This window comes from Molossus molossus, unplaced genomic scaffold (genome assembly GCF_014108415.1).
Source record: "Molossus molossus isolate mMolMol1 unplaced genomic scaffold, mMolMol1.p scaffold_m16_p_19, whole genome shotgun sequence".
Lineage (NCBI taxonomy): Eukaryota > Metazoa > Chordata > Mammalia > Chiroptera > Molossidae > Molossus > Molossus molossus.
In genome coordinates, this window is record NW_023425354.1 from 34,143,619 (window position 1) to 34,170,841 (window position 27,223).

Consider the following 27,223-nt stretch of genomic DNA (forward strand, 5'->3'; position numbering starts at 1 on the left):
TAAAAGAGAGACAGTAACTTGCAGTTACTAAGGCAGATAATGAAAACAGTTTACTTTTGCTCAGTATGAGTTTAGCTGAGACTTGCATGTGAATCGTTTTACTCCACCTTTATTCACTACAGTTGTGTGGGATCCGTAAAGCCAGGCTCTTTACACTCATTTTCTCTTTTAACCTTCATGCAACTCCAGGAACAAATATCATTTGTTCTCATTTTATTGATGAAAAAATTGACGCTCAAAGTACTTAAGTCCTTTGCCAAAGGTCACAATGTTTGCAGGCTACCATTTATTAAATGCATACTTCATAATGCCAGGCATGGTTCTGAGTTACTTACAGGCATTATTCTCTCATTAAATGCTCCCTACAATGACATGATTCTGCCTGGTATCCTCATTATCTCGAGTTAGTGATAAGAACAATCGGTTCAGAGAGAGTGATTGACTTGCCTAAGCAGCAAGTAGTTGAGGCAGAATTCACATAGCTAGTGAAAAAGATTTGAAACTCAAATTCGATTCTTCTAACCCCGGCCAGGGCTCCTTCTCTCACACTCCTGGTTCTTGCTCCCAACCAGCCTGGCTGAAACTATCAGTACCCCTCAGGGAGGCCGGGATCCCTCTTATAGAAGTCATAGGGTAGCTATAACCGCCAGAAGACCCATGTTCCCTCGCCTTCTTCAGCGAGATGTGGATCAACTCGAAGTGGCGGACGAGAGAACGGGTCCGCAGGGAGGCGGCGGGCACCAGGCGAGGCCGTACAGCCTGCGGAAGAGGCTCCAGGACCGCGGTGCTTTCCAGCAACCAAGTGGAGTGGGTGTGGCCGGAGTGCCGGGCTCCCGCCCCTCCTCCCTCCCTTCCTCCCTTGCCTTCTAAGTCCCCGGGCGGGCAAACCACTGAGCAGACACTGCCGGAGCTGTACAACCTCGGACCGGCTCCCGGCGAAGCGTCCCAGCGGAACGGCCCAGCGCGCAGAGCATGGGCACTGGCGAACCCCTGGGACCTTCCGTCTCCGCGTTGGGCAGCGCAAAGCCGCAGCATCCGCGGAGCCCCAGGCACTGCTGACCGCGGGCGGGCTTCCCCGCGCGCCGCAGCCCCACATTCCCCACCGCACCCCTCCGCGCTCCGCAGCAGGCGGCGAGATGGCCGCGCGTGTGGGCCTCCTGCTGCGCGCCCTGCCACTGCTGCTGTGGGGCGGCCTGGACGTGGACGCCCGGCTCGCGGAGCGCGTAGGCCAGGAGCTGCGCAGGGAGGCAGAGGTAAGGGGTATGTGCCGGCCGGAGTGAGTCTGTGTCCCGAGACCCGCCAGAACTTCACATTCAGGCCACCCAGTCATCCCATTTGAGCTGACAACCTGCGTTATCCTCCCCCTGTCCTCAGCACCCTTCACACTTGCACACAAAGAGCCTGTGGGCAGCATCTCCCTCCCGCCCCCCATGTCAGGGCTGGAACCACACAGGCACGCGGATCTGCATGGAGTCTCCCGGATGGGAGAAGGAGGGAGAGACAAGATGGGACAGACAGGCAAGAGCTCAGAGAACGGGAGCCCCTGCACCCCAGTTTGGCACGGAGCCACTACCCCTCACCGCCTAAGCAAGGGAGACTTGGTAGTTCATTCATCAGATGCCCCAAGCCCTCCCCAAGTGTCAAAGACTGTAAGGCCCCCAGATTGGTGAGGTGGAGAGGGTACCGCCGACTGGGCTGGGACACTGGTGACCGAACTGGCTTTCCTGGGCGGTGGCTCCACTAACCAGCTTGGGCAAGTCAGCACCCTTCAAGCTCAGAACTAGTTCCTTCAACTCTGAAATGGGTGAGAGTAGTATACTATTCTCAAGAGTGGCTTCTGAGGAGCTTTAAACAGTGCCTCTTGTCTGAACTTAAAAAGGGGCAGGATGGTGGAGGTGAACCTGAAAGATGTCCCATTTCAGTGTCCTCCTTTGGACTATCCGCTTGCTATAGGTGGCATAAACGAGAACTTTTTGTGAGGTAGGAGTGGGGTGGACTCAGGACATCTATTTTCTAGATTAAGGTGGTTGTAATAATACACCAGTATTGTTTCTTTCTTCCCCAAAGAAGCATTTCTGTCTGTGTTCTTAGCTCTTCGCAGGAATGGCACTGGGGTCTCCACTATTTTAAGGCAAAGAGAAGCAAATAAGTTCTAAATTACTGAGCCCAGCACACTGTCATGAGACTCTTGCTCACATAAGAGCAGCATTCCTTAAAAAGATAAAAGAAAAAAAAGAGCATCATTCCTGCTCTAAAACTGCCAGTTGAGAGTTTTTCAGTATCCTCCTCTCCCCTTCCCCAGAAGAGGCAGGCTAATTTGGGAAACCTGAGGAGGGCCCTCTTGAAATCCCTCTTCCTTCCATCAGCCAGCTTATATCGCTGCTCTGGAATACCTGGGAATGACCCTGCGTCAACAAGAATGTCCTTTCTCCAACTCCCTCACCCCCACCCCTTCCAAGCACTGGTCTCTTGCTCTGTGCTCTTTGCTTATGGACATTTAAGAATCACTTTGTTTCTCTGAACTTAGAATCTTACAACATCAAGTGCAGAGTCCTTGTGGCCCCAGGAGAAAACTTCTGTCTACCAAGCCAAGTCTTGTTAAGAGTCCCACCCCACCTCCCCCCAAGTCCAGGTCCCAGGCAATCCTTGGCAGGAAAATAGAGACAGTATCTCAGCCGCTCATGCCTATGATGGCCTCAGATGGAGAGAATTTCATCTTGGGGTGTGCTTGGGAAATGTAATATCTAACAGATTGAGTCTCTTTCAGTCTATTTAACATAACTGGGGAGAAGGGGATTTTCAACTCTGAAAACAAGAAATATTTTAAAAGCATATAAAACTCGAAATGTATAATGGATGCATAGTCTTCATATGCCTATGCATGTACACACGTGTGCATATATATGTAAATTGGAATGTGTGTGTATGTGTCAGTATGTCTCTATGTGTTTCTGTTTGTGATCAATTGCATGATCTTCATTGTCAGACAGACCTATGTGCAAACCATAGATTTAACCTCTATGAACCTCAGTTTTCTTCTCTGTACAAGGGGGATTAATAATGCCTGTTTCACATGATTGTGTGGTTTCGTCAAGATCAGCACAGTCCCTAGTACATAGAAAGTAGTCTATATAAGAAGTTGCTCTGAATGTTGTTAGAATACATATCATTATTTTAGAGAACAGAGCTTCGGATTCAAGTCCTGATGTAGTAATTAGCTCTCCTCAAACAATGACACAGGACAAAATACATAAGGCAACTATTTTCAGCATTGGACAACAGACAGCACAAGGCTGTAACTCCTGAGATGGTGTTGCAGTTACTATGGCTACATTACGTTACCCTGAAACTTAGTAAAGTAAAACAACCATTTATTATGTTCATTGATACCATGGGTCAGAATTCCAAACAGAGCACATCAGGGCAGCTCATCTCTGCTCTACAACATCTGGAGATGGAAGCATCTGAAGGCTGTTTACTCACCTGCCTGGTAGTTGATGCTGGCTGTCAGCTGGGGGCCTCAGTTCTTCCCCAGGATCTCTCCATGTGGGCTAGTTTGAGCTGCCTCCAAACATGGTGGCTGGGTCTCCAGGATGAGTGTTCTGAGAAAGAGAGAAGTAAAAGAAGCTGTGCCCTCCTTATGACCTAGACTAGGAAGTTAGGAGCAGTCACAGCCCCAGGTCAAGAGGAGGGAACATGGACCCCACAATCAGTGGGAGGAGTATTGAAGTCACATTGTAAGAAGAGCATGGAAATGGGAAATGCGGTCATTTAGGGAAATACAACCATCACAGACAGGAACGCACGGAGTAAGCGCCCTGATCACTCCAGCTCTTTGCTCCTGGTCAATTCCCTGATTGCAGCACAGAGCTGGACCCCAGAAGAGCAGAGCTGTCCTACTGAGCTCATGGGCAGAGGTCAGATTTCAGAACATAGAAGGAAAGAAATAATATAAACAAGCTACGTAATTTTTTTTTTTTAATTTGCCGGGAAGGGGGAGGGTCAGGGGAGGGTCTGGGAAGTGGAGAGGGGAAGGAGCAGGGAGAAGGGGCACTGGGGCTCTGGGAAGGGGCCCAGGGAGCGGAGGGAAAGGGGCCAGACGGGCCCAAGCTATGTGAACTTACGTCATTTTCTTCACTTCTCCAGGCTGCAGTTTTCTCAACTGTGAAATAAGGGAGTTAATTTTCTTAAATGACTTTTCGGATGCTCTCTAGTGCTAACATTCTTTGATTTTGTTGTGTTTGTGTGCCTGTGCCTATGTGTGTGTGTGTGTACATTTTATCTGCCTGTGTGCCCATGTCTGTCTGTCTGGATGTGTCTGTGTACCCACGTATCTGTGTGCATCTCTGTGTGCAGAGCTGCATGTGTCCCCTGTGTGCACACAAAGTAATAAAATTGAGAGCTTTCCGGAGTGGGCTTTGCCTGGGAGGAGACTGCTTACAAAGCTGCATTATGAACAAGTTCATTGTTGCCCACTCAGAAAAACTAGGGCTTCTCATAACACTAGTGAGTAAGAAAGGCCTCCACTGCTGAGTTGCAAGATTGAGGGTTAATGAATGACATCACCCTGGCCCCACTGTCATTCCCAGCCAGGCCCTACCCTGTTCTTGGGCGACACAGACTATCCCCAGGGATCAATCTACCATGTTTTGCTCAGACCTTCCTTAGAACTACAAGGCAAGTATGTCTGGGACCTGCCTTCCCCTCATTGGTCTACGCAGATCTGCACAGCTACTCCGGGTGTGCCGTACCACAGGAGCTGGGGAGTTTGTTTCTCCAGGGAGACATCGGAGCTTCTGTGAAATATCCACCCCAGATGCAGTGTCTGTTTCTCATACCCCAGAGCCATTTATTTGACTTTGTGTGAGTCAGAAACTCAGAAGCCTGGGTGTGGAAGCTGTTCCCAAGAGCTCAGCTCAGTGACTCATGGGTACAGGGTGAATAGAAGTGCAGAAGAGACTTTGAAGGGTCTCAAAGGAGCACAAGTTGGGAAAGCAGTTGTCAAGCCAGCTTGAAAACCAAGAAACCTAGTAAAAACTGCATGGTGGAAGCAGAAACAAAGAAGAGAGAGACAGGTGGACAACTCTCTCTAAACCAACCCTTGGTTAGGGCATTATTTTATACTTTAAACTTAGCCCCACAAGCCTAGTGAAGGTCATGGGTCCCTATCGCATGGTTTATGACATTATACAAAGCACAAGATGGGATCTGGATGGAGGCTGGCCAGCTAATCTTTTCCACCATCCTCAAGGACAGAATATAAAAGAAGGAGCAGGGAGTACAGTAAGAGGTATTAAAAGCCCCGGATGAGTGGCTCATGGGTTGGAGCATCGTCCTATGCACCAAAAGATTGTGGGTTCGGCCTGGCTGGTGTGACTCAATGGTTGAGCATCAACCCATGCACCAAGAGGTCACCAGTTTGATTCCCAGTCAGGACAGATGCCCAGGTTGTGGGCCAAATTCCCAGTGGGGGGCATGCAGGAGGCGGCAAATCAATGTTCTCTCTCATTGATATTTCTATTTCTCTTCCTTTCCCTTCCTCCCTCTCTAAAATCAATAAAGAAAAATTATTTTTTTTTTAAAAAAAGATTATGGCCCTGGCCAGTTTGGCTCAGCGGTTAGAGCGTCGGCCTGCGGTCCGGAGAGACCCGGGTTCGGTTCCCGCTAAGGGCACGTACTTCGGTTGCAGTTTGTCCCCGGCCCTGGTTGGTCATGCGGGTGGCAGCCACTCGATGTGTCCCTTCACGTCGATGTTTCTCTCTCTCTCTCCCCCTTCCTCTCTCTCCCTCCCACTCTATCTGTACAAAAAAAAAAATGGAAAAATATCCTCGGGTGAGGATAAAAATAAAAAAAAAGATTGTGCGCTGGCCAGTTTGGCTCAGCGGTTGAGCATCAGCCTGTGGACCCAAGAGTCCTGGGTTCAGTTCCTGCTAGGGGCATGTACCACAAAAAAACAAAACAAAACAAAAAGATTGTCGGTTCATTTCAGTCGGGGCACATACCCAAGTTGCGGATTCGATTTCCAATCAGGGTGCATGTTTCTCTTTCTCTCTCCCTTTTGTTCTCTCTAAAATCAATTAAAAAAACAAAAAGCAATATCTAGGTTACACCCAGACAGAACTTTGTGAATATGAAACTAGGAACAAAGGAAAGGAAGAGTAGAGAAAGGGAGTCGAACAGAGGAAATATTTTCAAAATATTGGAAAGCGGCCACGTTGGTCCCACTGCCCTGAGGCCTTCAGTAGACCCCAGGGGCCAGAGACTAAAAGCTAAGCATCCTGGAATCAGATGTTTGGCTTTGTGAAAAAACATGCTTCCCTCCTGTTGAACACCTGTGGCTTGTCAGAGGCCTGGCTGGGGTGTGATGGGAGATAGGATCCCAGCCTTTACTGAAAGCCAAGTCCACAACCTGAACAGCTTCTTCCCTGTGCTCTTCCCCTGGACCTGTTTGAGGAGGAGACAGAGGAAGCCGGTTAGGAAGAAACCCTGGTTTTGCCTTTTTTATTGAAAGCTGTCTTCCCAGTAAGGACAACAGCTTGGCCCCCACTATTTCACTTTGGAAGCCTCTGAGTCACTTGTTAGAGTGTGAAATAAAACATCCTGGATAGGTGTCAGAAGGTTCAGACTCACATCCTGGTTCTGTCGCTCACTAAGACCCTTTACTGAGATACCCCACTCCCCTGAGACTTACTTTCTTCGTCTTTAACATGGGAACAACCACACCTTTCCCACCTCTGTCCTTGCAAGGTGATTCTGAAGCACAAAGGTTTAATCCCCTTAAAAGTTCTGCCCTGGCCGGTTTGGCTCAGCGGTTAGAGCGTCAGCCTGCGGTACAGAGAGACCCGGGTTTGGTTCCCGCTAAGGGCGCGTACCTCGGTTGCAGTTTGTCCCCGGCCCTGGTTGGTCGTGCGGGTGGCAACCACTCGATGTGTCCCTTCACATCGATGTTTCTCTCTCTCTCTCTTCCTCTCTCTTCCTCCTGCTCTGTCTGAACAAAAAATGCAAAAAAAATGTCCTCGGGTGAGGATAAAAAAAAAAAAAAAGTTCTATAGTAGTCAAGAGCTCACTGGGCTCCTGATTACCAGAAAACATGTTTATTTTTAGGACATGCAAGGCAGAACGCCAACTATCATCCCTTGCATCTTGACTTGGCTAATCATGCAAAAGATGTTTTGAATGATAAACTCAGTCACACTGAGTCATTAATAGAAGCTTAAAATCATAATGAAACATAAAATGAGATGGAATAAATCACAGGTAAAGCAACATGGCTTCTGTATGAGCTTGCCATTTTGCAATTTTTAAATTTCTGGTTCCTTTCTTTTTAATTTTTATTTATTTTATTATTTTTAAAAAATATGTTTTTATTGGTTTCAGAGAGAGGAAGGGAGAGGGAGAGAGAGAGAGAAACATCGATGATAGGGAAACCTCAATTGGCTGCCTCCTGCGCACCCCCTACTGGGGGTTGAGACCGAACCCTGGGCATGTGCCCTGACCAGGAATGGAACCGGGACCTCTCAATCTATGGGCCGATGCTCAAGCCACTGAACCACACCAGCTGGGCTTAATTTCTGGTTTCAGTTTTGCTGCTGCAATTCTTTGATATGGAGGGTGTCACAGCCACTCTGTAAACATGAGACTGGCAGCTGGCCCCTCCTAGACTTCCAGCAATAAAGCTTTGTGACTGTAGAGGGGAAAATAGTGTTTTCGTTGGTTTGTTTTATTTTATTTTTATTTTATTTTTGTTACAGATGTTTCTCCTTTTTTACCCTGTTTGTTTTAATCCTCACCCGAGGATATTTTTCCATTGCTTTTTAGATAGAGTGGAAGGGAGAGAGAAAGAGAGAAACATCTGTGCAAGAGAGACACATTGATTGGTTGCCTCCCGCCCGACCCCCACCAGGGCCAGGGATCAAACCTGCAACCCAGGTATACACCCTTGACCGGGAATCGAACCTGTGACCCTTTGGTCCACAGGCTGACACTCTAACCGCTGAGCGGAACCAGCCAGGGCGAAAATAGTGGGGTTTTTTGTTTGTTTGTTTGTTTGTTTATCCACATCCAAGGATATTTTTCCATTTTTTTTTCCGACATAGTGGGAGGGAAAGATGGAGAGAGAGGGAGAGAGAGAGAAACATTGATGTAAGAGAGACACATTGGTTGGTTGCCTCCCACACAACCCCAACCAGGGCCAAGGAGTGAACCACAAGTGAGGTACATGCCCTTGACCGGAATTGAACCCACAACTCTTTGGTCCGAGGGCCAACGCTCTAACTGTTGAGCCAAATTGACCAGGGCAAAAATAGTGTTTTCAATGGAGCAGTTATCATAAAGCTTTCCCAAAGCATCAGCATCTTCTTACTGGATTTTTACGATGCTCCTATAAACACTATTCTTACCCCCATTTTATACTTTGGGGCACAGGGAGGTTAAGTAACTTTGTCATCGGTCACACAGGTCATTAGTTACAGAAACAAGGCTACAATAATAGACAGACCTGGAGTATAACTTAGCTGTAATCTAACCCCCTCACTTTACAGAAGAGGAAACTAAGGCCCAGAGAGGCAGTGCTTGCCTGAGACACACAGCTAACTGCAGCCCCAGGAATAAACCTCAAGACACTCAGCCCAGGGCTCTTGTCCTGCCAGGTCAGGAACTCAGAGTTCCTGATTCAGGTATGGATTCATTTTGCTACACCTTATTGCTAGTCTTGCCCTGCTCAGAAATGGCCAGAATTTCCCCATCCCTCAGGCATCAAATGGGCTGGGCTCTACACACCCTCTTATAAGTCAGGACGGAATGCAGAGAACCCCCAGAGAGAACCGTTTTTGTTTTACCCAAACACCCCAGCCACTCCCAGGGCTTTTCAAAGGTGACTTCCCAGGAAAGTGGCCCCAGCCACAACCAAGTGGGTGAGGCAGGTTGGCACCAGATTTTAGGCCCAAGCAGGGTGAATCACCAAAGGGCACAGTCCTCCAGCTTCCTCTCCACTCAGCTCCAGCCTGGGGCTCCCCGGGAAAGATGGGTGGAGAACAGGGAAAGGGGAAAACCTGGTGCTTAAAATGCAAGCAGAGAGGAGCAGCCGGGTACTACTACCTCCAGGAAAGGGGACAGGGAGAGCACAGGTGGAGCTCAGAGAGTCCCTGAGAGGACACAGGCCCCCAGGAAAACTGCAGCCTGAAAAAAAATGACTCCTTCAGGGCAGTAGTGTGGAGCGAGGTGAAAACGAGAGCTCCACCTCTCAGTCCTGCCTCTTTTCCTGGGATCTATCCCTTTGCCACACTGTCCCCTGCCCCACACCCCTGCTCTGACACAGACGGGGAAACTGAGGCACAGCAAATGGACTCACAGAGGAGATCAGGGACAGCTCCAGGAGCAGAGGTGTGCCCACCCTGCCTCCTCCTCACCGGGGACATGGGTCAGCCCCCTCAACAGACCTTTGGAGCACTCAGCTCTGATAGTGATAAGGGTGACCCTGCCTTGTCATTAAAAGTGTTTCATAATAAGTATATTAATCATAAAATAAGTATAAGGGAGTTCTTAAGTCCTGATCATCTCCATAATAATGCTTCAGTACTCTTATGGAAATATAAAACGTCAAATTCTTAAAATTTTTTTTCTCATTCTTTCGGTGTCTCTTGGCTGGTGTCGTGAACACGTGCTCACTGCTTCCCGGGAATTCAGCTATGCCTTCAACCCACAGGGTCCCAGAGACGAGTCAGGAGAAAGGACTGCCCAGGACTTTCCCTCTGATGGACCCCTGAAAGAGCTCTCCACCCCTGTCCCACCCTCCACCCCACCTTGCCTGCCAAAGTACCAGGCACAGGCCCAGCCAGGAAACAGGAGACGCCGCTAGTCAATTTCCCCTCCCTCCTCCCCCTCTGTCCAAGATTTCATAGTTCCAGAACTAGAGCCAACTCCCTGATAAGGGATGGGTGGGTTTGGGGGAAGGGGCACAGGGAGTGTCAGCCTGTTGGCCTGTGATCTAGTCTCTTCCAAATCACTCACTCAGCAAAACTGCTTCTACGGAAACATTAATTCCCTGGCTTCCCTTAAAAGCCACTTTCTCCATCCTCACCAAGGGAAAGAGAGGAGTAAAGGAAGAGAGCCAGACACCTGGCAGGGGTGAGGGAATTCTGGGACAGAGCACCTGAACAGAGGTGAATAAAGCAGTTACAGATGGATTGCATTCTATATATTTTTCTTATTGATTTTAGAGAGAGGGGAAGGGAGAGGGAGAGAGAGATAGAAACATCAGTGAGCGAGAACATGGATTGGCTGCCTCCTGCATGTCCTCCACTGGGGATCGGGCCCACAACCTGAGCATGTGTCCTGACTGGGAATCCAACCGGCGGCCTCCTGGAGCCACACCGGCCAGGCCAGATGGGTTGCATTCTAAAAGTCTGTTGTTAATTTCCCCTGTAAGTTACTCAGCTAGATAAATTGTTTATTGAGCATTTACTATATAGAAGGCCATATACTGGATGTGCATTGCTTTATTTAATCCTTCTGAGAATCCTGTGGGGGTTGCTCTTGTTCTTACATGGTGGGTGAGGAAATAGAGGCCCAAAGAGGTTAAGTAATGTGTCCCTGGTCACGCACGCAGCAGGGTCAGGGTTGGGAATGGACTCTGGATTCCAAGCCTAGTGGCTATTCCATGATGTCACACTATTTTGAGCAGTAAATAGTCTTCCAGATTAAGCCACTAGAACTCCTTTAGTCCATTATGCTTCCTAAAATAGTATACATGTACAAAGGGAAAAGAAAAAACAATAGTGCTGAAATTCTAATAAATTCGTTCAGAAAATGATAACATGGATTTGGGAAGTGTTCTGTTGTCTAGAATAAGGGTTCCTTATGGAAAGTGGCTTTATTGAGAAGAGGATACGGAGTTCACTAATGATGGATATAATGAAATCCACAAAGAGCCTGGCTGGTGTGGCTCAGTGGTTGAGCCTCGACCCACGCACCAAGAGGACGCTGGTTTGATTCCCGGTCAGGGCACATGCCCAGGTTGTGGGCCCGATCCCCAGTGGGAGGCATGCAGGAGGCGGCCAATTGATGTTCTCTCTTGTCGATGTTTGTATCTCTCTTTACCTCTCTCTTCCTCTCTCTCTAAAATCAATAAAGAAAAAAAATGGAAAAAATTAGAAATCCACAAAGAGGAGGCTGGATACTTGCAAAGACTTCGGGGCTTGCGATCCTGGCCCAGTGTCTAGTTTCATTCCATTATGTGCCTTTTTCTTGAGGTGACATCTATTACTGGAGTTGATTTGAGTTGAGAAATACAGCAAAGAAAAGTGAGTAAGAGAACAAGGAACACAGAAAATTATTTCTGTATAGATAACACAGCAAGGAGGGGTAAAAATTAGACAGTGTGTGTCTGCGTGAGAATTAAGCAGCCGAGGCAACATGTTAACGAATCCATTCATGGGGCTTGATCAGTGAGAAGGGCAAGCAGGGAGCCAGAGGGATTCCCTCTCAGGGAAGGAGTGGGGACAGGCAAGGACAGTGAGTCATACATTCTCTCCACGGCTTTCAAGAACTTGGTCGCTGAGAGAGCAGCTTCCATGTATATGAGGGCGGGCAGTGGGTAAAAGGCATTTGGGGGGGTGGGATGTTCTTGTATACTGATTTCCCTGGGGGGTCTCATCCAGAGCCACAGCTTCTACATGCTGAAAGGTTCCAGCTTCCCCTCTGAGCTACAGGATCACACAGCCAGTGCCACTTGACATCATCAGATTTCATCATCACACCAACCCCGTCCGTTCCTCCTTGAGGCTTCCTCATATAGTAGATGGCATCATCGTCTCAGGCAAAAGTCTAGGAGCCGCCTGGATTCCTCCCTCTCTTTCATTCTCCACAATTAATCCATCATGAAAATGGAAATCAAACTCACATTTCCTTCCCCAGCTGGCAGTCCCCACCCCCCTCCGATGTCATCACATACCCTGTGGCCTAACACTCTCTGCTCCAGCCTTCCTTCTGGTCCTTGAACAGGCAAAGTCATTCCTAGCTCAGCTTTTGCATATACTGCTCCCTCTGCCCGGAACCCCCTTTCCCACCTCTGTGCAACGCTAATTACTTCTCATTTTTTAGGGCTCACATTACATTTAATATCAGCTCTTCAGAGGGTCCTTCCCTGACCTCCTATGTAATGTTTCTAAGTTACTCTCAATCACATCACCCAGTTTCTTTTCTTTATAGCATCAACCTCTCTCCTTTAATTATTTATTTATTTATTTTTATTTTATTTGTTTGTTTGTTTGTTTGTTTGTTTATTTAATCCTCACTTGAGGACATTTTTCCATTTTTTGTTCGGATAGAGTGAGAGGGAGAGAGAGGAAGAGAAAGAGAGAGAGAAACATGGACGTGAAAGGGACACATCGAGCCCTGGCCGGTTTGGCTCAGCGGTTAGAGCATCGGCCTAAAGTCTAGAGAGACTCGGGTTCGGTTCCCGCTAAGGACACGTACCTTGGTTGCAGTTTGTCCCCGGCCCTGATTGGTTGTGCGGGTGGCAGCCACTCAATGTGTCCCTTTCACATTGATGTTTCTTCCTCTCTCTCCCTCCTGCTCTGTCTTAACAAAAAATGAAAAAATGTCCTCGGGTGAGGATAAAAAAAAAAAAAGAAAGAAAGGGACACAGAGGTGGCTACCTCCCGCACAACCCAACCACGGCCGGGGACAAACTGCAACCAAGGTACATGCCCTTAGCGGGAACTGAACCCGGGTCTCTCCGCAGGCCAACCAACGCTCTAACTGCTGAGCCAAACTGTCCAGGGCTTTATTTTTCCATTGCTTTCTAGGTAGAGTGAAAGGGAGAGGGGGAGAGAGAGAGAGAAAAACATTAATGTGAGAGAGACGCATTTATTGGTTGTCTCCTGCATGACCCCAACCAGGGCCAGGGACCAAACCTGCAACCCAGGTACATGCCCTTGACCGAAGCTCTAACCGCTGAGCCAAACAGGCCAGGGCTCTCCTGTATCTATTTATCTGTGATTTTATTTTCTGTCTCTGTCCACAAGTGTACATATAGGTGCCTTTAGGGGTGTCTTGTTGACCATTGCACCTGGCAAGGTACCTAGTACATTGTATGAATTATCAAACAAATGAATGAAAGGGAGTTGCAGGTTTTGAATTCAAAGAGTGCTTCTCTAGAGAGTTAAATTTTTATATAACCTATAGGGTTGAAGGTAAGGACATTGGTTTTTCTTGAGCCTTAAGTCTATCTGCATTTGTGGAGAGGAGAATTGTTTAAGAAGTAGCCAGAATTAGATAATTACTTCCAATCCATGAGCCTGCAGGTGATCAGCTCAACTCTATCTATACGGAAAATTTTCCTAAAGAGAGGAGATGGTTCATCAAAAGAGCTGAGGCATATGAACAGTGTATATTTACATAAAATTATAATAGCTACTCTGTATGGAGCCCCTACTAGGTGATAGGTGCTGTGCTAAGTACTTTATTAATTTTTTTGGTACGTGCCCCTAGCAGGAACTGAACCCAGGACTCTCTGGTCCGCAGGCCGACGCTCCAACTGCTGAGCCAAACAGGCTAGGGCTAAGTACTTTATATTTACTATTGTGATTCATTCACACACACACACAACCTGTAAAGTGGGTACTATTTCCAAACTCATGTCACAGTTGAAACCAGTGGTCTAGAGAAGTAGCTTTGCTAACTGGGATTCAAACCCAGGCGGGCCTGACTTCAGAGCCCATAACTCTACGTCCACTCTACTGCTAGCTTCCTGAGATACGTACTCGGGAAGATACTCAGGGTAGGGACTGCTTGGCCAGTTTTAGAAATAGAGAAGCCAAGGTTCAGAAACATTGCGTGACTTGCCCAAGACCATCCAGCTAGTCGTTGTGGCCTGGGACTAAGTCCAGGTCCTTCTGACTTTGATCCCAGGACTCTTTCTGCTCTTAGACAATGTTGGGACAAGGGATGGGACCAGGCATGATGTATGTGCCATGGACACTTGGGAACCAAGGGAGGGGAAAGGATGCCACACGGTGGGAGAAGCTGGCATTCTTCTCTCCCCCAGGTGTTTCTGGAGAGGTATGGATATCTCAGGGAACAGGTCCCCAAATCTCCCTCCTCCACGGGATTCAGCAATGCCATCAGGTAGGATGGAGGGATATGGAGGACTTGGGGGTGCTGGGGTAGAAGCTTGGGTCTCCTCCTCCCTTCTCGGGGAAGGCTGCTGCCCATGTGTCCAGCGGGCCATGCTCCACTATTCCTTCCCTCGCCCCAGCCTCCTGCTGTCTCCAGGGAAGCTCCCTGCCCTCACCCCCACCGCCCACCCTCCCTTTGTGGTCCTTTATCTCAATTCCTCCTGACAGGGAGTTCCAGTGGGTGTCCCAGCTGCCCATCAGTGGAGTGCTGGACCCTGCCACCCTTCACCAGATGACACTGCCCCGCTGCGGGGTTGCAGACACTGACAGTCAGGCAGCCTGGACTGAGAGGGTCAGTGCCCTGTTTGCTGGACGACGGGCCAAAATGAGACGTAAGAAACGCTTTGCAAAGCAAGGTGAGCACTGTGGAAATGTAGCTATGATGGATTCCCCTCCACCCTGAAGCCCCACGGTCAGAAAAAGGGCTCAGCCTTGGACGAGGCTTTGTCAGTGACCCCTTCCCTAGGGTGGGCAAGGGAGCGCAGTGGACAAATAGGACCTCTCGGACTTGAGGACCATGTTTGTGAACACAGACATTTAAACCAGGATGATACCTATGTTGATGAATTTTCATTGTGCAAGTACTTTCCAGAGCACACCCCATTGAGCCCACTTAATTTCTTGATTAATTTGCTATGCAGGACAGTTAAACTGTTGCCAACATTTTATGTATACACATATATAAATGTGTGTGTGTGTGTTAATTCTCGCCTGAGGGTATTTTTCCATTGTTTTTTTTGTTTGTTTGTTTTTGGTACGTGCCCCTAGCGGGAATCGAACCCAGGACTCTCTGGTCCGCAGGCCGATGCTCCAATTGCTGAGCCAAACTGTCCAGGGCTCCATTGATTTTTTTTTAGAGTGTATGGGGGGAGGGGGAGAGAGAGAGAGAGAAAGAGAGAAACATTGATGTGAGAGAGACACATCAACTGGTTGCCTCCCAAATGACCCCGATGGGGTCTGGGTATCAAACCTGCAACCCAGGTACCTGGCCTTGACCAGAATCAAACCTGAGACCCGTCAGTCCTTGGGTTGATACTCTAACTGCTGAGCCAAATCAGCCAGGGCATTTTTAAAAAATATTTTACTGGAGTTATTTTCATCAGAAGTGTTTTTTTTTATAAGAATTATTCAACAAGGATGTGATTCATTGATTAGTTTGATTTCATCCATAGTACATTTTTTTATAAATATGTTTTTTTAAAATTGATTTTAGAGAGAGAGATAAAAACATCAACGAGCCAGGCTGGTGTGGCTCAGTGGTTGAGCATCGACCCATACACCAAGAGGTCGCTAGTTCTATTCCCAGTCAGGGCACATGTCCAGGTTGTGGGCCAAATCCCCAGTGGGGAGCATGCAGGAGACAGCCAATCAATACTCTCTCATCAATGTTTCTATCTCTCTCCCTCTCCTTACCTGTCTCTCTAAAAATTAATAAAGAAAAATATTTTTTAAAAAAGATCGATTGGCTACCTCCCACATGCCCCCCACTGGGGATTGGGCCCACAACCTGGGCATGTGCCCTGACTGGGAATCAAACTGGCTTCTTCTTGGTGTGTGGGTTGACGCTCAACCACTGAGCCACACCGGCCAGGCCATAGTACATTTTTAACAGCTTTATTGAAATATAATTCATGTGCCATACAATTTACCCATTGAAAGCATACAATCCAGTGGCTTTTGGCATATTTGCAGAATTGTGCAACCATCACCACCATCTAATCCAGAACATTTTCATCACCTCAGACAGAAACTCCATGCCCATTAGCAGTCATTCCCCACCGCCTCCCCCATCTCCTAGCAACCATTAATCTACTTTGTGTCTCTCTGGATTTGCCTATTCTGAACATTTCATCATAACACATTTTACACATTCCACTTCCTGCTGCTATGATTTAGTTTTGTTTTTTTCTCCTCTTCTCTTCCTCCTTCTTTGGCCAAATCCAATCTTCCCAGGTCAAATGTTACTAATAAAGATTTTATTCTTCTGTCAATTCTTCATCGATAACAAGTTTCTCAGTGTGTGATTTTAACATCTTGACTGTTTTTACTAAGTCTAATTCTCTCTGATCAGTTTTTGCAATTTTCAAGATTTCTTACAAAATGGCATTGTTTAGCCAGCTTTTCATCTGTAATTAACTTTACTGTGAGCCCTTTGGGCTGTTGCCTCTTCTAATTTGCATTAACTTCTTTTACCAACAATGTCCATCATGAACAGGAAAGAACGCACATAGTTTGTTTTTATTTCTTAGCTGACCATAAAGGAAATTATGGGCATTTCCCCTCAGCTGTTGGAGGATGGCTATTTCCAGGTGTTCGCCTATCCAGTTCAGCTGTGTCTATACTCCCAGCCACTCTGGGTCCCCAGTACTGACCACTGTGTTCTGGCAGAGGAGAAGGACCAGGCATGGGCACGGGAGGCCCTGGTGGAGCAGGAAGAGCAACGTCCCTGGAGCTGGGGCTCTGGGTTCAGCTGTGTGACCTGAGCTGTGTCACTTTGCCTGTTTACTCATCTGAGACACAGGTGTTTTCAGGTTGCAAAGGAGAGATGAGCCCTGATAACCAAGGGGAAGGGACCTGCCCTGGCCAGTTTGGCTCAGTTGTTTGGAGCGTTGTCCCATACACAGAAAGGTTGCGGGTTCAATTCCCGGTCAGGGCACATGCCCAGGGTGCAGGATTGACGGGACGCATATGGGAGGCAAACGAACGATGTTACTCTCTCTCTCAAATCAATTTTTTTTTAAATTTATCCTTACCTGAGGTCATTTTTTCAATTTTTTGTTCAGATAGAGTGGGAGGGAGGGAGGGAGGGAGAGAGAGAGAGAGAGAGAGAGAAAGAGAGAAACAAATATCAATGTGAAAGGGACACATCGAGTGGTTGCCATCCGCACAACGCAACCAGGGCCGGGGACAAATTGCAACTGAGGTACAGCCCCCAGCAGGAACCGAACCCGGGTCTCTCTGGACCTCAGACCAACGCCCTAACTGCTGAGCCAAACTGGCCAGGGCTCTTTTTGGATTTTAAATCAAGAGTATGGGGTATAGTGCCAGGTGCTACTGTGGCCTGGGGATCGCCATGGAAACCAGTCCTGCTCAAGCAGGAGTCTGGGATGGGGCCTAAGTGGCTAGCCTGCTCCAAGGACACCAGTCTGGAAGAAGACAGGGGCAGGGCTCAGGCTGCTGGCCTGGTGGTGCCTTCCTTCCTGGCAGGTACACCAACACCTACCACGCTGCTCCCCTCCCAAGGAAAATTAATCATTTTCTCTCAATTCCTGTTCCTAGTTGCCCGCCCCCCCAAGCACACACTCATAGTTTCACAGAGGATTTTTGCCTGCGAGCCATCCCCTTCACTGGCCACCTAGAGTGAGAGAGTTGCCCACCTTCCCTGTTTCCTGCCCTTGGAGTGAGGGGCACCCTAGCTGAGGCCAAAGGAGCCAACTCATAGTTTTCTAGAAGCTTGAAGGTTGGAGGTGGGGAGGAGGAATCCGGGGGTTGGTTACCCACAGTAGGGTGTGCAAGAGCCCAGCGCCAGCCAGTTCAGTACCCAAGTGAAGACTTACAAGGCACTAGAAGTGTGGTGACAGTGCCTCCGAAAGCCAGGCCTCTCCTCCCTTAGAATCCTTCCCCCTTCCCTCCCTGAGGGTTGGTCACAGGCTGGGAGGGGTTGGGTGGCTGCCAAGCCAAACAGGCGAGGGGGAGGCAGCATTGCCTTGAATGGAACTGGGCTCAGGGGGAGAAGGGACATTCCCCTCCCCCACTGCCATGGGGGATGGGGAGAGGGAACTCAGGCCCAGCTCCTGTGCTCTAAGACCCTCCCTTCCATCCCGAGAATTTTAGCTTTTTCAGAACCCCCACTTCAACCGACCCTGGGGAGCGATGTTTAGGCAAATGTATAAGCCTTGAGTCTTACACAAGTCTGCTTATCTGTGTGATATAGTAGAAAATACACTGCATTAGGGCCTTGGCACCTACTCACTCAGTCTGTGACCCTGGGGGCATTTCTTCCCCTGGTCTCTTATCCCCAAAATAGAGGAGAGGTTGAATAAGGAGATGACTGAACTTCCCGAACTTACTTCGCTCCTTGCCTGGTACAGGCAAGGACATCCCTGGGATAAAGGGGCAGGAGACCTGAACCTTCAACTGCCCCCTAAGGGAAGAGGGGGCTGTGCCCATCATCTGGTCTCCTAGTATGGTCAGGCATGCCCGGCCCACTTGTCACCCAAGCAGAGATTTTGTCCATTTGAGGCCAAAAGACATGATTCTTGTGTGCTCCTGAGCCCGGGAGTCCTGCAGCCGAGCTGTGAGTCCTAGACTGGGGATCACAGTCTCAGTCCCTGAGCTTGCAGGGCTCAGAAATAGCTCCTTCCACTCAGAACATGGGCCTCCTAAGCGCCTGGTCCCGGGTGTGTGGTAAGCTGGAGCTGGACCCAGACTAGCTGGCCTGGGGCTCGGGCCAGAGGCTTGAGTCTCAGGCCGCAGGGAGGAATTTAGGTTCTGGGCAAAGGAATAGAAACGCTTAACTAAGTGGAGATGAAAAAATGTATCTCAGTCAGTGACAAAACACACCCTTTGTTCTTATTTGTTTTCACCTCAGAGATCTCCACAATCCCTGAGGAAGTGAGGGGGAGGGCAAGGGGTCAGGGAAGGACCTCAAATAAATGGGGCTTGTGGTGGCTTCTCAGCCCAGGCCCCAGGCACTAGAAAGGGAGGCAGCAGGAGGGTGTGAGGGGTGGAGAGGAAGAAGGGGTGAGAGGGCAGGCAGGACTGTGACCCCGGTGCCCCCCCCCCCCCCCCGCACGGTCATCAGGGGCCAGGATTTGCTGCTGGCAGGAGGCACAGAGTGGTTTTCAGGCTCAGTTCAGGCTGTGGGGAAGAAGATTCCAGACCAGAGGGTCCTTCAGGTTGGGGGCTTTTCCTAGGCAGAGGCTGCATCTCCCCCATCACACTTTGGAGGAGATGCAGCTTGGTCAAGGTCCTAAGGGACCTCCTAAGGCCAAACCAGTAGCTGTGGACTCTCCAGGACAAGGGTAGGCTGATCTGTCTGAGAGCAGTGTCTCCCCAGACAAATGAGGGGCTTCCCAGGGCCAGGACTATGTCTTCCCCACCAGATCAGGGGCTCCCTGGGGGAGGGCCAATCTCCCTATCATAGGTGTCACCCGGGACCAGCCCCAGGCTCTGCAGCAGGCCCAGACTCTGATGTGGCCTCTCCGGGTGGCAGGCAACAAGTGGTACAAGCAACACCTCTCCTATCGCCTGGTGAACTGGCCCCAGCACCTGCCGGAGCCCGCAGTCCGGGGAGCGGTGCGCGCCGCCTTCCAGCTGTGGAGCAACGTCTCAGCGCTGGAGTTCTGGGAGGCCCCAGCCACGGGCCCTGCTGACATCCGCCTCACCTTCTTCCAAGGGGACCACAACGATGGGCTGAGCAACGCCTTCGACGGCCCAGGTACTGACATATGGAAGGAGGGGAACCCAACTAGGAGAGGCAGTGGAGGAAAATGGAGCATTCGCTCTCCCTGTGGCCCTGGCCAAGCTGCATCACTCTCCAAAGAACCCTCAGTCTTCTCATCTATCAAATGGGAACAGTGGTCCTTGCCCTATTATGTGCCACATGGCTGTTGGGATAGTCTAAAGAGAATTATCTATTCTGGGAGAAATTTCTCAGGTCCCGTTATCCATCCCCTGCCTCTAGACAAACCTGTGCCTCCCTTGTTCTCCAGGAGTGGATGTTCTCCAGACCAAGGTCCTAAAAACATCTAGAGGCCACCACTACTGACTCCTGCCCTCCCCCAATCCACTGTCACAGTCACTGCCTCAGAGCAAGAGGCATTCTACCCGCTGCCTGTGACAGAAGCGCTTCGCATACCCACAGTCCAGGCGGTTCTGTTTGCCCCCAACCTGAAGGCTCTGGCGGTAATTTAAACCACTGTCCTCCCATTCTGCCCAGCACTGGCCTTAAAAACCTGAATACAGGCTATCTATGCATCCTCCTAACCCTCCCCGCTGAGGGGTAAGGAAACCTGATCAGACTCTTCAGGTGGGGAATTAAGCCCTCGTGTAGCCTGGGAACTTGGCCTCCACTCCCTTGTGCTCTCCATCAAGCCCACTCAGAGCAAAGCCACTCCCAGGCCCTGCTGCCTGGACCAGGGTAGGACTGGGAGAAATCTAGGCTTTTCGAGAATCCACATGTAGGATACACACGTTTGCATGTAACTCATTTCATCCATGTTATCTATATGAGATGTTTATATCCGTCCCTGGTGGTTAAGACAGCACTGGACTGGGAGTCAGCTCTCTGATGTGGGACAGGTGCTTTGTCATTTTGAGTTTAGCCCAAAACCTGCCCATCTGTCTCCCAAGAAAGGCTCTCATTGCTCGAAATAGTTCAAAGCACATTCAAAATAGGAGGCATGTGTTCCTCCTACATGCGGCCAACGCTCCTTTAATGTTTGTTAGCCTCCTGACCTTCGTCAGTCCCAGTTGGTCTGGGCTCCAAGAAAGCAACACTGGAGGGACCCTCAATAGGCTTCTAGGCCAACCTATCACCGTGCAGTTTGCTGACCCCGCCCCTGCAGAAAGTGAATTGTGAGGGTCAGGTCCTGGAAACTGCTTGACTGATAGGCTCCATCTGGGGCACGCTATAAGCTTGAGAATCACTGGTCCAGCCCAACTCCCTCTGCTCACTCCTATTACAAGCAGGGAGGTAGAGACCCGCAGAGGGAAGGCAAGAACACAAGAATACATATATTTTTTATCAAAGGAACTATACATAAACATACCCAGCTCCCAGATCAAGAAATAATATTACCAGCCGGCTGGTGTGGCTGAGTGGTTGATCATTGACACATGCACAGTTCTATTCCTGATAAGGGCACATGCCAGGTTGTGGGCTGGATCCCCAGTGGGGGCATGCAAGAGACAGCTAATTGATGTTCTCTCTCATTGATGTTTCTGTCTCTCTCTCCCCCTCTCCCTTCCTCTGTCTCTAAAAGCAGTAAAGAAAGAAACAATATTACCAACATCCCAGAAGGTGCCGTCATGCTCCATTCTGGGGTAACCATTGTACCTACTCCTAGATCTTTTAGAAAATAATTCCTATGTGACATTTATTATATGCTAGGCACTACGGATATGTAACATACACAGATACACACATCATTTTATTTTATTTATTTATTTTTATCCTCACCTGAGGACATTTTTCCATTTTTGTTCAGATAGAGTGGGAGGGAGAGAGAGGAAGAGTGAGAGAGAAACATTGACGTGAAAGGGACACATCAAGTGGCTGCCTCCCACACGACCCCAGCCAGGGCCAGGGACAAATTGCAACCGAGGTACATGCCCTTGACCGGAACAGAACCCGTGACTCATTGGTCTGCAGGCCGATGCTCTAACCATGAGCCAAACCAGCCAGGGCTACACACATCATTTTAATCCTCAGAAAAACCCTGTGAGGAAGAACCTCATTATCATCCCTCCCATTTTCATATCAGGAAGATAAGGCACAGAGGAGTTAAGATACTTGTCCAAAGTCACACAGCTAGTACATGGTAAGATCAGGATTGGAACCCAGGCAGTGTGCCCCATGCTGTGTGTGCACCACGCTGCCCCTTAGCATCCATACCCCACTGCTCCGCATCTCAGCTTCTGCCAGACTTCATTGGGAGGGAAATTATGCAGCAAACAACAGCCACACACCCCGGTGGCATCTGTTCTGGGCGGTGGGCACCTGGGGGCGTCGCGGGTGGTGGCTCCCCCTGACCCTCCACGCCGCCTGCAGGGGGCGCCCTGGCGCACGCCTTTCTGCCTCGCCGAGGCGAAGCGCACTTCGACCAGGACGAGCGCTGGTCCCTGAGCCGCCGCCGCGGGCGAAACCTGTTCGTGGTGCTGGCGCACGAAATCGGCCACACGCTCGGCCTGACGCACTCGCCCGCGCCGCGCGCACTCATGGCCCCGTACTACAAGCGGCTGGGCCGCGACGCGCTGCTCAGCTGGGACGACGTGCTGGCGGTGCAGAGCCTGTACGGTGAGCCCCACCCGCCCCCGCCCCTTGCCTGCAGTGTTGGGGTACCGGCCCCTCCAATTGGATGCCCCACGCTAAGCGCAGGAATCTGGCCTCCTTGTCACAGGTTCTTCCACATCCTTCGGCTCCCCTTACATCTGGAAAACCTCGGGCTGATCCCACCATACTTGCCCTCTGGCAATCCCAGGGAATTCCTGGGAACAATCCTTTGAGTTCCAATTCCTGGTTCCTGCCCAACCCTGGCCTCTGCAGTGCCTCTCACATCCGCTGCCCCATCGCCCAGACCCAGCCCTCAGCCCCACCTCTTGCCCCGTACCAGACCCCGGAGCTCTCATTCCTGCTCCCAGCTGTGCTTTGTCTCTACCCCCCAACATTCTCCCTCCATGACGCTGATGCCCGCTTCCTCCCAAGCTTGGACCCAGAAAATTCCCCCATAATGAACTGGTGGCCAGCGCTGCTGGCCAGTGGCCTGCCTGGACCCCAGGCCCGCCTCAGCGCTGGGCTGCCTCCCACAGAGTGCGTGTTGTGTGGGCAGGGCCAGGAGCCCTGGGTTCAAGTTACATTCCTGACTAGTAGCTGCTCTGGGGCAAAGCATTTCCTTCTGAGAGCCTTCAGTTTTACCTTCTGAGAAAATGGGTAATTGAGGCCCTGCTTACCTCATGAGGTTGTTGTACTAGTGAATATGAACATGCTTTGTAGCCTAAGAGACATACACAAGTGTTGTAATAACAGCTGCTATTTCATGACCGTCTACCATGGGCCAGGCACTTAACAGAGTCGCAATACACCCTCGAGGTAAGTATCTTTTTGTCCATAGATGAGAACAGGGATAAGAGAGGTTAGGTAACTTGTTCAAGATCACACAGCTAGGACATTGTAGAACAGGATTCAGGAGCTGCTGCCAAATTATAAGCTAATTGGACTCTGCCTCACTCTCATAAGTATTATGGTGTAATTATTTTAAGTGCTGTAATTAACACAGCTTGGGCCCCTGAACTCTGCCTTTTTGCCATCTGCTTTGTCCAGGACTCAGAAAAGAGTAAGCTCTGCACTTCTTACCAAACCCTTGTTTGGTCCCCCATTTCATTTTTATCTTGGTCCATGCCCTTTTCCCAGACTGTCTGATAGGAGAGAGGGCTTCTGAGATTAGTGCTATGGTTAACCTAACAGCCAAAGACAATTCTTCACCCCCTATCCCTGCTCTCCTCCCCTGCCCCTCATATCAGATAATGATAAAAGAAACCAGGGGGAGGTCTTGGGCCCTCAACAACCACCCCCTCTAACCACTGTGCATTCTTTCCCTCTTCTTCCCCTTACAGGGAAGCCCCAAGGGGGCTCTGTGACGGTCCAGCTCCCAGGAAAGCTATTCACTGACTTTGAGGCCTGGGACCCCCACAGACCCCAGGAAAGACGCCTCGAAACCCAGGGACCTAAATATTGCCACTCTTCCTTCGATGCCATCACTGTAGGTAAGATGGTTCCACCCAGGCCTTGCTTCCTCTTCCCTCACCCCCTCCTCACATCTCCAGGGGTCTCCAGAGCTGGAGTTAAAGTCGGGGGGGGGGGGGGGTTGGACGTATAAATGATAAAATCCAGAAATTCTAAGCCACAAGGATTCTGCAAGGTAGCAAGCCCACGCCAAGCAAAACACTGCTTTCTCCTGCACACTCTCCCTTCCACCCCAGCTGTACATGCTGCATCCTCTCTGGTCAGTTTGGGAAGCTGGGTTCTAGGAAGGCACCTTCCCTGGAAGGAAGGCAGGAGGCTCATGGTCACTGCTCAACTCTCTCTTGTCTCTCTGGGCAGATGGGCAACAGCGACTGTACATTTTTCAAGGGAGCCACTTCTGGGAGGTGGCAGCTGATGGCAATGTCTCAGAGCCCCACCCACTGCAGGAAAGGTGGGCCGGGCTGCCCCCCAACATTGAGGCGGCTGCAGTGTCATTGGAGAATGGAGACTTCTACTTCTTCAAAGGTACCAACCCTGGGGCAGATGAGAATATTGAGACCTACAGAGGAAAAGTGTCCTGCCCAAGGTCAAAAGAGGGGAGGCATCTCAATTCCAATCTGAACCGGTGGCCCGGGAAAATCTACCAGGAGATTCCTTTAGTGGTGCACTGGGGAGGGAGGTGTCAAGGTTGTTCTAGAGAGAGAGGTTGGGACAGTTGCAGAGAAGACTCTAAAGGGAAGCTGAGGGTCCTGGCCTGTTTGACCCAGCGGTTAGAGCGTCAGCCTGCGGTCCAGAGAGACCCGGGTTCAGTTTCCGCTAAGGGCATGTACCTCAGTTGAAGTTTGTCCCCGGACCCGGTTGGGGTCATGCAGGTGGCAACCAGTTGATGTGTCCCTTTCATGTCGATGTTTCTCTCTCTCTTTCTTCCTCTCTCTCCCTCCCACTCTATCTGAACAAAAAATGGAAAAATGTCCTCGGGTGAGGATAAAAAAAAAAAAAATTAAAGGGAAGCTGAGGACCACTCCTGAACTCTGCAATTCAGCAGAAAGTCATACCTTCCTTGGAATCCTGGCTTTGTGAGGTTGGGCATGTCATTCAACTCTTGGGTCTTGAATTTCTTGAAGGAGAAAACAATTCCTCAGGTTCGTTGAGGAAGAAGGATGAAAAGAACATAATGACTGAGCGGTGTGCAGTATTTCACTTCAGTAAATAGTGTTCATTCATTCATTCAACAAATATTGAGTGTCTTCTATGCCCTAGACACAGTTGGAGGTACTGGGATACAGTAGTGAACAAAACAAAACTCCCTGCCCTCCTAACCTGTTAGTAGTAATGGCAATGAAGAAAGCCCTTGACCTTCCCCAGAGTTCAGTCCTCACCCAGGGAGGGTGACCCTCTGCTACCCAGGGAAGGGCTAGATATGTTCCTTTAACTCTGTCTGTCCTCTGCTGACACCTTCTGGAAGTCCAGGCCACAACAGTACCTCCCCTATTGTTCATAACTAAATATTAGTGTGATCCACTGTATCACAAATACTAACCACCGTGGGCTCCAACACAAGAGGGAATAGAATTATGGGGGAACAGAGTTGAGGTGGAGGAAAAAAGGGTGAGAGCTACTAGCTCACCCTGGCTCTCCCAATGCCCCACAGGATGTCGATGCTGGAGGTTTCGGGGTCCCAAGCCAGTGTGGGGTTCTCTACAGCTGTGCCGGACAGGGGGCCTGCCTCGCCACCCCGACGCAGCCCTCTTCTTCCCTCCTCTGAGCCGCCTCGTCCTCTTCAAGGGTGCCCGCTACTATGTGCTGACCCGAGAGGGATTGAAGGTGGAGCCCTACTATCCCCGAGGCCTGCAGGACTGGGGTGGTGTCCCTGAAGAGATCAGCGGTGCCCTGCCCCAGCCAGAGGGCTCTGTCATCTTCTTCAGAGATGACCGCTACTGGCACCTGGACCAGGCCAAACTACGGGTGACTGCCTCTGGCCGCTGGGCGGCAGAGCTGCCCTGGATGGGCTGCTGGCATGTCAACTCGGGGGGCGCCCTGTTCTAAAGGCACCCCAACCTCATAGTGAACTTTTGGTGCTCTCATGGCCAATGTGTGTCCCCTGCCCAGGGACAGAATCTGTCTTGGAAGCCTCCGAGCCTCCCTGCAGAAGTCCTAGCAGAGAAATTTGTCTACGTTCGTTCCCTGGACCATGTGGCGTTGTCTTGATGCTGTTCCCGCCACATGGAAGTGGTGCTGGGATCAACCCAAGGAGAAGCCAAAAAGGGTCTCAGACCCCACAGCTGTTTTCTCAAAGACACTTTCCTCCCCAAGCCTTGGGGACTTTGGTTCTTCCACTTAAGTGGCAGCTCGGGTCAGAGTCAGCAGCACTGGGCAACCAGCGAGAATGCAAATCTCAGCAGAGAGGTTGGGACCACTTTGCAAGACTGCTGCCTTCTCCTTAGGACCTTCCAGCTCAATTCTTGGAGAACAGTATCATATTTAATCAGAGGCCCCAACCCCAGAAAGCCTGGATGGGTGGGGTACAGGGTCTCCAAACTCTGAGGCCCTGAGGGGTGTCAGGATCTAGAGCAAGAGGGAGACTGATGCAGTCCTGCTGGGAGGCTGGAATAAAGAGGTGTCCCCAGCTGGTGGGCCTGGAGTCACAAATCAGCTTTCTATGGAATAGTTTCCAATGAGAGCAGGTGGGAATGGATGCTGGTGAGGCAGAGATCATGTTCTTCCTCTGACGAAGCCAGGGCCAGCTGGCTGTGTGTGTGTATGTGTTTGGCTGTGATGGGAAGAGGGAGCCTGCCTCTCCTCAAAAAGCTAAATGTCCTTGTCCCCTCCCCTCACCCCTCAGACCGGATGGAGAAACAGGGTGGCAGGGAGAGGACAGGGGCCTCTCTGGAGGTCTCCACTGTTGCAGGCAGCTTTGGGGGGTTGGGGAACTCTGCAAGCGGAGGGAGGCCTTGTACTCACTCACAGTGGCTCCATTCTCCAGGCCACACACGCAGCATTCCAGGAGCTCCTGCTCGCTGGCCAAGAATAGCTGGGATTCCTGGAGAAGGAACCAGCCCCCCCAGCCACCCATCTTCTGCCTCAGTCTGTCTCAGCGCTTTAGCATCTGATTCTCAGATCCTCCCCCCTCCATACCTGCCGGTGCCTGGCACATTGACTCTGCATATATATTTCGGCCAGACCGGGGTTTCCAGGGGATGGGGCTTCCAAGGGACAAGGAGAATGGTTTGGCAAGGTTCAGCCCTCACCTCCCCACAGGCATTCCTAGCCCTGTGCCTTCATTTTTTCCCCGGGGCAGTGTGGAAAATGGCCTTTGCCTGCCCTTGGATGCAAGTGCTTTGCTCCGCCCTGTCCTGGGGGAGGTGGCGAAAGGAGGCTCTCCGCCTGCCCTTTACACTCAGGCTTGAACCTCTGCAGGAGGGAAGGAGGGTCAATTTCATCACCCTCTTTGGAGTCACCTCGCCCTTATCGACACTTTGCTTACAGCTTTATTGAATGACTCGAGGGGAAGGAACAGGTTTCTCAGAGGGGTGAGAGAACCCGGAGGTTATTTTCTTTAGGCGATGTTTCTGCCCAGCGG

The 27,223-nt window shown here is 50.2% G+C and overlaps 1 protein-coding gene across 2 annotated transcripts; it reads left to right on the forward strand.

Moving 5' to 3' along the window:
- Nucleotides 1-1,132: 1,132 nt before the first annotated feature.
- Nucleotides 1,133-26,543, forward strand: MMP28 (matrix metallopeptidase 28). Of its 2 annotated transcripts, none has more exons than XM_036268892.1 (8): nt 1,133-1,253; nt 14,048-14,127; nt 14,346-14,533; nt 19,393-19,617; nt 21,952-22,197; nt 23,514-23,663; nt 24,001-24,168; nt 25,295-26,543. In XM_036268892.1, exons 1-8 carry the CDS (start codon nt 1,137-1,139, stop codon nt 25,687-25,689), a joined length of 1,569 nt encoding a protein of 522 aa, XP_036124785.1. In that variant the 5' UTR covers nt 1,133-1,136; the 3' UTR covers nt 25,690-26,543. The 2 variants fall into 2 exon arrangements, with proteins under 2 accessions (XP_036124785.1, XP_036124786.1); XM_036268893.1 differs by having other exon boundaries at nt 1,137-1,253; nt 25,429-25,560.
- Nucleotides 26,544-27,223: the final 680 nt, after the last annotated feature.